This window comes from Mandrillus leucophaeus, unplaced genomic scaffold, assembly GCF_000951045.1.
Source record: "Mandrillus leucophaeus isolate KB7577 unplaced genomic scaffold, Mleu.le_1.0 Scaffold156, whole genome shotgun sequence".
Taxonomy (NCBI): Eukaryota; Metazoa; Chordata; class Mammalia; order Primates; family Cercopithecidae; genus Mandrillus; species Mandrillus leucophaeus.
The window spans coordinates 1,961,550-1,974,759 of record NW_012101543.1 but is presented as its reverse complement, the minus strand read 5'-3'; the positions used below and the strand labels follow the sequence as shown (position 1 = coordinate 1,974,759).

The 13,210-nt window shown below is 33.8% G+C and overlaps 1 protein-coding gene across 3 annotated transcripts in view; it reads right to left on the bottom strand.

Annotated features, from left to right (window-relative positions):
• PIK3C2G (phosphatidylinositol-4-phosphate 3-kinase, catalytic subunit type 2 gamma) overlaps positions 1-13,210 on the bottom strand; it is a 415,055-nt gene that overhangs the window by 378,492 nt on the left and 23,353 nt on the right. For all 3 annotated transcript variants that reach the window (XM_011975453.1, XM_011975454.1, XM_011975455.1), the window contains exons 4-5: positions 10,737-10,894; positions 7,745-7,859 (exon numbers count right to left, since the gene is read on the bottom strand). In XM_011975453.1, the coding sequence (XP_011830843.1) occupies positions 7,745-7,859; positions 10,737-10,894 (273 nt within the window). The remainder of the gene's footprint in view (positions 1-7,744; positions 7,860-10,736; positions 10,895-13,210) is intronic.

Here is a 13,210-nt window from a genome sequence, read left to right as displayed (position 1 = left end):
AGAGGAACCAGGACGGGTCAGTCTTTCAATCTGATTTTTCGATGTTAGAACCGAGTCTCTCTTCTCTATTTGTTTCACCTCACTGTAGAAGGTCACAAAGGCTTCCTCGGTGCTGCCTCCGCTGCCCGAAGTCCCGCTCTCTCCTGAAGCCGCCATTTCCCCGGCCCAGCCACCAAGTTATTATTTTTTTTTTAATCTGGAAAAAAGTTTTATAACAACTCTCAAGTTTGCAGTGCTCTCCCTACTAAGTTACAAGCAGTCACAAAAGACAAGTAGTAATATAACTATATAAATGAAGTTACTAAGAAAGTCAGTAAAAAAAAGTAACAGTGGTGAAACTGTCACTTTGTATCTTTCACAAAAAACATATACTAAGCCCCAAGGAGTTCTTTTTGTAGGGGGTATGGTATGCGAAATTTATGATATAGTCATTATACCAGGAGATCAAATATGCAGATTTCACTCTATCCTAAGGTTTTATTATTGTTTTTGCCCACAAAATTTCCAGCGGAGAAACATCCTACTACAGACTTTACAAATAAAAAACAATACATGAGCAATGTTTTGTCTTATTAATGTGATTTCAGCTAATTTGAAGTAATATGTAATTCAAAAGTTCTTTAATCACTTTATTTTATTTAAGAAAAACAGAGAATTGGGTCATTTAAACTTTTATTAATTCAAAATTGGGAAGATTTAATAATTCTTAGCTTCTAAAACTAGACAGTGCTTTTGGGTAACAAAAATAATGTGACAGCTACATTTTGGTATTATATATCTACAATAATATTAAATTATGTACCTACATTCACATGTAATTTGCCATATCTTCTTGGAACCCTCATGCAACAGCTTTGAGATTCCTTTGACCAAGTTTATTAGTTGATGATGCTTGTGCAATTCAGCTTTTTAAAAAACTTGGGGCTGAAATATGCTATCATTTTTACAAATAGCTTTTAATAATATTAAACAAACTTTATTTAGCACAAGGTCTTTCTTCGGGATTTCACTCTCAAGTGAAGGTATATATATATGCATATGAGGACATTTGTTCTAGCACAGAGTTATTGAATTAAAACCAAATGCAAGTTGTATGGTGTGTTATTTTTGTGGTCATTAGCTATTTACTGCAGAGATAAACCAAAGTTAATTATAGAATATTAGGTAAAGCACTATGAAGGAGATTAAAAAAGAAATTAAAGTCATTCAAGAAACTCTTATTGAATGATTTATTAACAGAACACACTTTTTTACTGTGTGTGAGAGAGCTCAAAGTTATGATATGTTCCTTTCTATCCTCCCACAAGGTTCTGTGATTTTATAAGTGGAGGAGTAGAGTTATGTAAAAGAGAAATGCACTTTATCTATTTCTTTGCTCAAAGTAAGTCTTAAAAGTTGGAATGAATTTTAATATTTGAAGTCTTAGGCTGTAACAAATTTGCTGGAAGTAATCAATTCGTTCAAGTTTGCTAAGTGAAATCGTTAATTTCACTGAGAAGAAAAAAGACTCTTCTACCCCAGCAATATATACAATGCAGTTTTACTGCTAATGAGTGTAATCTATTACTTAAAACTGTATGTATTATGACTTAGTCTTTTTCTCACTGGTAATTAATAGTTTTATTTTTACTCTGAGTACAAAACAATTTCACTTTTTATTGCGATGTTTACTGAACAAATTAATATAAATTGGGTTGGGTGCGGTAACTCACTCCTGCAATCCCAGCACTTTGGGAGGCCGAGGCGGGTGGATCAATAGAGGTCAGGCATTTGAGACTAGCCTGGCCAACATGGTGAAACGTCATCTCTACCAAAAATACAAAAATTAGCCGGGTATGGTGGCATGCACATGTTGTCCCAGCTACTCAGAAGCCTGAGGCAGGAAAATTGCTTGAACCCAGGAGGCAGAGGTTTCAGTGAGACGAGATTATGCCACTGCACTCCAGCCCGGGTGACACAGTGAAGACTCCATCTCAAAGAAAAGAACAAATTAATATAAATTGTCATGAGATTAGTTAGAACTTTTTTTAAAAAACAGAAGTTTTTTGAAAAGGATTATTTTAGAATTTTAATTAAAAGGATTTAATTTTGTAAAACTATTTTTGTACTCTAATAAAAGGAATGCATCGTCTCTACTAGTCCCAGAGAGAAAAACAAGACTCTTAAGTAGATAGGAAGATCATTGTAATCAATGCTGGCAAGGATGCAGAGAAAAGGGAGCTCTTACACACTGTTGGTGGGAATGTAAATTACTACAACCATTATGGAAAATAGGATGGAGGTTTTGCAAAAGACTAAAATAAACTACCACGCAATTCAGGAATCCTACTAATGGGTATTTATCCAAAAGAAAGGAAATTAGTATACTAAAGGGATACCTGCACCTCCATGTTTATTGAAATACTATTCACATTAGCCAAGATATGGAATCAACCTAAGTATTCATCAATGAATGAATAAAGAAAATGTGGTATATATACACAATGGAATACTCTTCAATTATTTAAAAAAGAATGAAATGCTGTCAATTGCAGCAACATAGATGGAACTAGAGGCCATTATGTTAAGCAAAACAAGCCAAAATCTTCTCTTCTAGCTTTTTTGAATATACAATAATTGTTGTTAACTGCAGTCTAACTACTGTGCTCCCAAACACTGGAACTGATTCATTCTATCTAACTATATGTTTACATGTATTAACGCTCCTCTCTTCATCCTTTCCCCATCCCACACCCTTCCCAGCCTCATAACTATAATTCTATACTCTAACTTCATGAGATAACCATTTTTAGTTTCCACATATGACTGACCCCCTTCCACAAAGAAATGATAAATGTTCGAGGTGGTGGATATTCTAAATATCTTGACTTGATCATTATACATTCTGTGTAGATATTAAAATATCACATATACCTCATGAATATTTACAGTGTATCAATAAGAAAACAAGTCATAAAAAGAAACCACAGCTGTAGAGAAAAAAAAATCACAGGAGTGGTTTTTTGGTTAGGATGGAGAAACAGAAATACCTGCGCTCCTACTAAATATTTGGCTAGAGAGTAATAAGAGATAAAATTATGAAGAAGCATTATACTTCATATTATCAATGTATTTATGAAGAAGAAACTCATGTGAGATGATTACAAGTATAGGTGAAGGTGCAATTGTTACTCTCTGTAAAAAAGAGAGATGCAGGGACAGTCTAGGAAATAGTAGTTTCATCTTCTAGGACCTCATATCTGTGCTACATTCAATGGGAAAGAAAAGATATAGTTCCCGTCCTTGAGCTCACTGGAAAAACTGACTGGGATCAAGCTATTGCATAAGAGTATGGACTCCTTTCTCCATGGTAATGAAATCGGGAGTTGAAGAACAGGAACATGATTAAAATTTTTAATATTTTTTTAATGAAACAGATGATTTCTTTTTTTCTATTATTTCTCATATTGCTAACAATTTTGTATTAAGCTTCCATGAACCTATGACAAAATTGATAGTTTCTGTTCTGATTCTTTAATTTGCTCTGTGTTCATTATATAGTGTATTATTTAAAATCAGACAGGGAGAGTGAGAGTAAGAAAGTGAGAGAGAGAGAGAAAATGAAAGGGAGAATAAGAATGAGTGAGTCATGGGATATTTTAAATGAGAGAAAAGGTTTTATGATACTAAATTAAAATAAATGTTAAATAAGTTGCAAAAATAGTATAGTTATATTTAAAGGCAAAGAATTAGGCAGAAAATTTAGAAGAATGGTACCACAGAGATGGACCGCCCCACTCCCCACTGTGGAGGTAGACAAGCATGGTACTGAGATGGAAGAGGCTGGGACCTGTCTGTGTTGGCTGTAGGTAAATTTGTTTGTACAGGGGGCTGCGTTGGGGCAGCTTGAAGTGGAAACTCAACATTGGTCTGAGTCTGAGGTGTCCCATTTGATACTGGGGCCTGGAACTGGCCCCGCTTCCTGTTTCCTTGGCTCTGTGGCAAGGGATTTCCATCTATATCATACTCAGAACAGCAAGTACTTTCCCAAAGTTTACCTTTATGACAATGCGGGCAAACAGTAGCAGGAGCATTTGTCTGTGTTTTTGAGCCAGCTTGTCCACTTTTAAGTTTTTAACACTGCAATTTTTTTGAGTATGACCAAGTTGACTGCAATTATAGCAGGCTCCAAGAAAAGAATCAGTCGAGTCAGTCTGATTGCCGTCCTTCATGGCCTGTGCCACATAATCGCTTTGTGGGTCTCCGATCCAATGCCTTCACAAGCTTTAATATATGTAGGCAACACCTCATGATCAGGTACATTTTGTCGTTGGATGGAACGCATGGCTGTTTTACACTCATGGTTCGCATTCTCAAAAGCTAACATATGAAGGAGAATACCCTGAGCACGCTCATCAGAGACAGATTTTTGAACAGCATCTTGTAACTTAGCCACAAAATCAGAATACAATTCATTGTGACCCTGCTTAACAGTAGCAAAAGACACAGGAGCTTGGCCTGGGGTGCCTAATTTATCCCAAGCTCTCATACACACCTTTGTCACTTGTTCCGTGGTAAGAGCATCAAAACCCAATTGGGCGGTAGTATCAGAGTAATTATCGGAGCCTGTGAGCTGAGCCTGAGTAATTAGAATGCCATCAGTCCGATTTAGCTGAACCTGCAGACAGGCCTCCTCTGACCACCAGGTACGGAACTGTAAATGCTGAGATGGAGTTAGAACAGCTTTGCCAAAAGGTCCCAGTCTAAAGGAAGCACAATGACCTCAGTACAAAGAGTCTGTAATACCATCTTAACATACGGAGAAATAGGACCATACTGAGTACAAGCATCCTTGAATTCTTTTAAAAAGGTAAGACCGAGCGGCGCATATCGAAGCCCTTGTACCCCTTGAGCATTAGGAGGTTCCAGTGCAACGGGATAAGCCCATGCCTCTAACCTATGTGTTTGTTTGTTGTGGCATAATAAGCATTGTATGAAAGTTTCAAGAACAGGCACATGAGACAGAGTCGGCATAGAAGTGACAGGAAAAGTATGTGTAGATAAGGGAAACTGAGGTTGAGGAGGTTGGACCGACCGGTATGAGAGTGTGAGAAAGGGTCATTGGGGGAGCAGAAGAGGCAGAAGCATACTAGTGATTACTGATATATGAAAAAGGAAATTTTGATTTGCTAGGAAAATTATCTTTCTTAATTTTGCAATATTACAAGGTATAAACATCTTTATTAATTTATTGATTAGATCTAGTTTTTATACCGTGTGCTGTTCTGGAAAAGAGAATAATTTTTGGAGAGTCTAAGTTCTTAAGTCATTATTCTTGGCTTCTAATATATCAGTACTTGAAATGTGGACTGTAGACTGGCAGCATAGATATCAGCAGATGCTTGTTAGAAATGGAGAGCCTCAGGCCTCACCCAGACCAACTGAAATCAGAATTCTTTCTCTAATAAGATCCTCAGGTGACACTTTAAAGTTTGAGAACACTGTGTTAATATCAGAATAATTGTGAAACTTCTATATGCATTATATGGGTTCATAGTCATATTTATTTACATTTCCCCCTTTTTAGGATTTTATGTATTACTTCACTAACCCTGAGAAATATAGTCTTCACTAATATACCAGTATAACACTGCTATGTTTGTAGTCATATGTTTCATGATCTATTTGACCATTATTTTGAAGTATCATCAGAAAATTAGCATTTTCCCCAGCCAAATATTCCAAAGGAAGTATAATTCTATAAGTTTTAGAGTCTAAATTTTTACTTATTGCACTGTTGTTAACATATTACATGCTACCTGTGTTCTCTGTATAAAGTAGAACTTTATGAACAGATTTCCAAGTCTTTAAGGACACATATTTTAGACAAATTACATAGGAATACACTAAAAGTAATATTTGAATGATTAATATATATTCCTTTAGATACTAGAAAAAACAGTAATAAATATTCTGCACGTTAAAATAAGTTCTATCAATACAAGTAGCCTATTACTCTTAAATAATATGCAAATCCTTGATATACACAAATGGTTCAATGTCCATTAGGGAATAAATGACTATATTTAACATACATTAACATTTGGCAACTTTTCTATCTTAATAAAACCCCATTAAAGAAATTTTAATATGATTAAATGACTATGAAAACATTAAAATATACATTTATCAGTTAAATATTGAGCCATCTATTTATGAATAATTTACCTATTTAAAACAGTGATTAAATGAAGGTGTATACATTTTCTCCACATTATACTTTTCCAAATTTCTGTCTCTTTAATACAATTGCTTTCTGGATGGTATTTCCTACTGCTAAAACTTAATGCAAGTATTTGACAATGTTTTGCTTTTTGGATCTAATGTTTTGGCACCAAGAGAAGTCCAGATGTACATGTGGAAAACTGCACATTCAAAAGATGAGTTTTAATGAGTAATCAATATAAGGTTAAATTTACTAAAATACTTTCCTGTGCTCATTGGATTTACTGTCAAAATCATATGTTGGGAGAAGGTAGCAGACCAGTGACTGAGTGTGTTAATAAGTTCAAATAAAAAAGGAAAAGGGAATATCCGTGAACTTAGTGCGACAAAATATATGTAATTTCATATAAATATTTATTTTTTATTATGTATCATTATTATAAAATAATAATTATAAAAATGTTATTGAAATATTTTAACATATTTTGTTATTAAAATAATAAAATATTATTTTTCCCACAATAAAGAAAATCATTAGTCTTAAAAGACATTCACTGTTAACATTGCACAATAAACAACTGGATTTACTAATAAGAATGTCATCAAATTTATCAAACTTCCCAAAAGATAATTTCAAGCACATTCATGATGGAACAATGACAATGACAATGAAAATTTCAAAAGAAATATGTTTTTACTTCCATGAGATGGTTTTCAATCTTTAGATACTTGTAGAGATGCAAAGGAGATATATAAATAGGAATCTACTGTATTAAACATTTCAATGTTTAATACTTTACTGTTTAGAATAACTGCAATATCAGCAGAGAAATATTTATTTTCTTAAAGCTGTATTATCTGCTCAAGGTTGGTCTGTAGGAATTTCAGGCAAATAGTTATTTTGGTAAACTAAAAGATGATGTTTTTTATCAAATAAGTATTTGAAGTTGATATACATGAGAACAGACTTTTCCGATAGTTTTTAATGAGCTGCCTCAACAAAGAAATGGTGTTTTAGAACTAACTCTTCTATAAAAAGTAAGTTATAACGCTTATACTTAAGGCCCCTGTGATTTTAAAAAATCAGTATTTAATCAACATACAAGTATTATTCTAACCAAAAAAGTACTTATCACCAAAGAATTTATTTACTTAGCTGTGATCAGTTCTAATAAGCTTTATTACAGGTAGGATGAGCAACTTGTCCTAGTTTGGGACTTTACTGGTTTCAAAGCTGAAATTCCCACATCCTGAGAGCTACCTCAATCCTAAGCAACCTGGAATGGTTGGTCACCCTAGTTACAGGTCATTTAAATATTTGTTTTCATAAATAGTCATAAAATAAAATAAAGTCAAGAATAAGACTGTTAATATGATTTAGAAAATTTCAAATTCACTGCAAAGGGGGTAAAATTGATGTAATTATGCTGATTATAAGACTATAATGTCTGCGTAACGTCTGTTTAAAACAAAACCAAAAACAAGTGGTAACTTAATATTTACAGATTATAACATAATCAAAATTGTATAAAATACTTACTTTTGTAAAAATTCTTCAGAGCCACATACATTTAGAATATGATCTTTGGGCAGTAACTGGTCATTTGTACAAAAATGCAGAATTTCTGCAATTAGATCTTTGACGAGATAGTTAGCTAAAGACAAAGAGGAATAATAAAAGTCAATAAAAGTGTATCATACTGACTAAGAAAAGTTTTTGAGCACAAAATATGACCAACACAGTACAAAGGATTGTAACTGTCCAGCTTCATCAAGGGGAATTAAACTGAGATTCATCTCACTTATCAGTTTGGTTAGATTTAAAGATATTTGGGGAAAATGTTGATTGCAATTCCTTTGATCAGTTCTGTATTCATGTAATATAACAAAGCTAGGTATTGTGTTTCTCATGTTAAAACCCTTGGTACACTGTAGTTCTGCATGAAAATCTACTGCAGTTTCTCTTAGGGACTTGAGAAATACACTCAGGAACTTGAGTATAGCCAGGCAAACGTTCCAGGGGGTGCTTTATTCTTTCCATTTTTCAACCTAAGTGAGATGTATTGCTCCTTCGTAGGGTATCAGCATGATAAAAGGATTCTGAATTAACTGGAATATTCTCAGGGCATTTATACTAGTTAATATTCATATTCATGCCATGACATTAAGACAATTCTGTGATGATTGAGATGTTCTTATCAATGTTCTGTCACTGAGACATGGAAATAATACAGACTTTTCATTTTTTAGTTGATCTATGTGAATAAGTTACTTCGCTTTTTTGACCTAGTTTCCTCATCTGTTAAATAGGGTTTATAATAGCACGATTCATTTTCCTCAAGAATCTGGTGTGAAGCTATCATAAAAAAAAATAGATAAATATGGTCAGTAAATTTAAAAGTGTTATGCAGGTTATATTCACTCTGGAATATAATGTTAGTATTAATATTAATAATAGCTATATTTTACTGAGCAATTACTCTATTAAGTTCTTTACATATAATTTCTTGATTATTGTACCTTTTATATAGGTATTATATTCCAAGTTTCAAAGATGAATTGATGGATTTTCAGGAAAGCTATGCAATTTTGTAGAGATTACACAGTTAGTGTTAAGTATCACACTTAAACAATATTGGTTTACTGCAAGGTCTGTGCCCCTAATGACTCCAAGTCTCCACAATTGGTTGTTCTCTAGACTCTAAGCAAGATCAGTCAGACTCCAAAGCCACCGTTGGTTCTTATTCCTTTCCCATGTAGTAATTACTCAAGGTTCTATCTTGAACAGCTATATTGTAGAAACTTTAATGAATATCTGCTCTCTCTCTCTCTCCACCTTTTTCTTTGGAACTCAAAATGTAGACATGCTATAGAGTAAAGTCATTTGTCTTTGCATGTTCACATACCATAATCTCCCCTTTTAAGCTCTTACATGAACATGCTATTTAATAGTGGCCAGCAACTGAAGACAACATGACCCAACCTTTGGTCTTTCTGACTGGATCAAAGTGCAGCACCATTGATCTTGGCTGAATAATCAGAATCTGGCTTTTAGGAACTGGGAGCTGGATCCCACAGAGATACTGAACTGTCTGTAGATAGCTAGCCTAGTAGCTTGGCTTCCCACTTGTTTTGTATAAGCAAAGGAAATGAGTGACCAGAGAGTGAGAGACATATGAGAAGCAATTATATGAAATGAAATAAGATGCATACAGGAATTTTGGGCTGCTTGGTTATTTGTGTTTTTCATATATTCCTAATTGGCTGCTGAAATTCATACACTTGAATTCTATAATAAATCCATATATATATATATATATATTTTTTTTTTTTTAATTAAGTTTCGCTCTTGTTGCCCAGGCTGGAGTACAATGGTGCGATCTCGGCTCACCACAACCTCCACCTCCTGGGTTCAAGCGATTCTCCTGCCTCAGCTCCCTTAGTAGCTGGGATTACACACATGTGCCAGCACGCCCGGTGAATTTTTTGTATTTTTAAGAGACAGGGTTTCTCCATGTTGGTCAGGCTGATCTCAAACTCCCAACCCCAGATGATCCGGCTGCCTCGCCCTCCCAAAGTGCTGGGATTACAGGCATGAACCATTGTGCCCAGCCCCTATATTCTTTAAAAACTTTTTTTTTTTTTTTTTTTGGTTAAGCTAGCAGGAATTGGTTTCTTTTCATTTCAAACCAAGAGGGTCTTGACTAATATACCAATATAATACTGCTATGTTTGTAGTCATCTGCATTAGCTCAGAACCTTGAATACAGTAAGAAAGAAGCACAATAATAACAGTAATGAATAAAGAAAAGAAAATATTTAATGGATCATTATGTGTCAGGAAATAGTTTCCTGTTAATATGTAGAAACTCACTTAATAGCAATCTAAATGTTTAAAGAGCTAATACTGTTTTGCAGATTAGTGAACTATAACAATGAAGTAAGATACTAAATAACTTTACAGATATTCTAAAACTTTAGAAAAGTAAAAATCCTTAGGCAAATTTGATAAAATATAAATTCCTGGGTTTCATCCCCAGAGACTGAATCAATAGGTTTGCTAATTCTGATGGAGGTATGTTACACCATGCTACTAGTTTCCTCATTATGGAAATAGAGATTCTGTGTAACAATGTCTATTCTACCTCACAATTTATTTATATTTCAAGGAAATATTTGTTCCTACTAGAAAGAAGCAGCCATTTTTACTTTAATACCATCTTTATCTAGAATCTCTTTGAAATTCATTTTTTTAATATATTAAAAACCTGCTATACTTGCTATTAAGCATTTTATAGCAGGAAGACAAAATATTGTGGGGTGAGCTATGTGAAGATACTTCTTGAAGAAAATAGTTCTGCTTTCCTCCCTTAAATATTAACAAAAGGCTCCCTGATGTTTTCTTCTTGTTTCGCTTCAGGGAAAAACAGTAGCTAATATTATTTTTAAATCATTTCAGACTTTGAATTCAAGGCTACGTAGCCAGTACCAGCTTTGTAGAGATTTGTAGACTTATTTGCAAAGTTGCTTACCACATGGCATAAAATGAAGAGGTTGTGTTGAGTTATCAATAAAAATATGTATATTAAACTTGGTCTTAGAAAAGAGCTGGTACGGAAATGCTGTAGTAGTGCTCCAGATCTTCCCAGAATTGTAATTAATGTCAGCTGCATGATATCTTTCTCTGATTCTGAAAAATACATGTTAAGAAAAATACTTAGGACAAGACCTGCAAGACACAGTTTAAAACATATTGCCCACAATATAATCATAAGAAACTTCATGTAGTGTTTTGCTATAAAAGACTTAAAGCATGAAAGGAATCAGTAATTGATTTGTGGTTCAGTGCATCTAGCTAGTCCAGATTGGCAGAAATTGCAATTATACCAAAAACAAGCGTAAAGGACTGTTCCTTAGGCTTTCCCAGGAGCATCTCATTTGAAATAATTAAGAATTCATTGTCATAACATGAAACGTGAAGATTCACTCTGAATATTATTACTTGCTTCATTTACATTGCTTTTAATGCCAGAGTTCTTCCTCTTAGATTTCTTTCATGCCTAATTTTGTCAAGCTGCAAGTCACTCATTTTGATTTAGAAATTTTGGCAAATAAATTATCTTGTTCTTGTCAAGTTTGTAAACACTATTCTTGTCTCTCCATTTTCTTTAAAATTTTTAGATACTACACAACTACTTGAATTTTACACAAATATTAGAGCCTAAAAGTAATTCTTATATTCTGAACAATTACACATAAATGAGTCAAAGAATTGCAAAAACAGTTTACCCTTGGAGCCAGACGCCTTGACTTTGGATCCTGGCACTTTTATTTAGTAACGTTATGGCCAGAGGCAAGTTATTTGACAAGTTTTTTTGCACAAGTGATGATATTAATATCTACCTCAAAGGTACTGAGGTAGATGTTAATATCTACATCAAAGGTTTTCTATTACAATAGAAAAGACGTGTAAAAGATTTACAGATTGTAAAGCAATATACACATGTAAAGTATAATGTCATTGTATGTTACCATAGCTTGATTCTCTGTGATCAATGTTTTATGCCCACATGTAGAATATAACATGAAGATATTTTCAAGTAGCTATTTAAAATGTTTCTGAGGGTGAATATGAAATCTTGTGGTTTTTTTTTTTATGTTAACTATGCTGACATCTAAACTTCATGGTTCTCTTCCTAAATTGCAGAAACTGCAGTTAATTTTGCACGAACCTAATAGCTATTTGTGGAGCACCAATGCTTTATTCTGTGGAAACATCTTCTCCATGAGGGGCCTGGCAAATGGGTAAGGAAATACACATTCATCCAATGGCCTGGCATGCATCTGTATCCACTTGTGTTCTGGATCCCATCCCTTAGTTTCTGATTCAGTAGATCTGCAGAGGGTCTCCCAGACTTGTCCTACTAACAATTTCCCAAGTAAGCTGCGGCTGTTGCTGCTCTGAAACTGCAGTTTGAGAGCCACTGCTCAGAATGAGGACATGGGCCACTCTTCATTGTTATACTCTACCATTAAGGTCTAGAGTCCAGTTAGGGATTGAGGAGCCTTATGAATTGCATTTATCACGTAATAAGACACTTCTCAATGCGTCCATGATTTCAGCTTCTACCATTTTAAGAAATTAAATTTAAAACACAAATTCATGATTCATTCTCTCCTAAACCTTTGCTGAGCATCTACCATGGGCCAGAAACTTCTTTCATATGCTATGGCATGTTATCATATTTGTTACAAGAATATGGCATTTTTTATTTGAAAGATGTGGCTTTGAAGTATGTTACAATGAGAAATCAAAGTTTTGGAGACCCTCTTTTGAAACAGCTCTCAAATTCCATTTGATCTTCTTTTGAATTAAGGGTGCTTGCCACATAGTAGGTCCTCAGACATACTTATTTTTGAGTAAATATCCTGTTGTGAACAAAATAATTATGCATGTATACATTTAATCATTTTATAAATATTTGCCAGCAAACTATTGAAAACAAAGAAAGAGTGTGTGACTATAACTTATGGCTTCTTTTCACTACTGTAAAGTTATTGTTTGGTGTATATTTTAGTTTTCATGACTATTATGAAATAAATTATTTAGAAAAATTATATTAAAGAGCTTGGAAAGTACACTATAAATCATTGGAAAATCATCACATAAGGTATTTTGATGTCACTACTGCATCCACAAAAATATTTCATCTAAGAATACGAAATTGCGTTTTAAAAAAGAGAGTTGCTGGAGGAGCTAATAATGTGGTCTGTGAGTAGCGTTATTCACAAGAGTGATCTTAAAGTATTAAGACAGTTCTTTGCCATGCTTAGAAGGTAAAGTAAAAGTTAACTATATTTTAGACGTAAAGTAGCAAGTTTCTAGCTATGCTTATCATATTGTGACAGCGAGTAGCTTATTCCTGAAAGAATAAATATTGATAACATTAAAGATCCTAATTTAGGAATCCTAAGTACTATTTCGAATTTTTTTCCCTTAAACTGG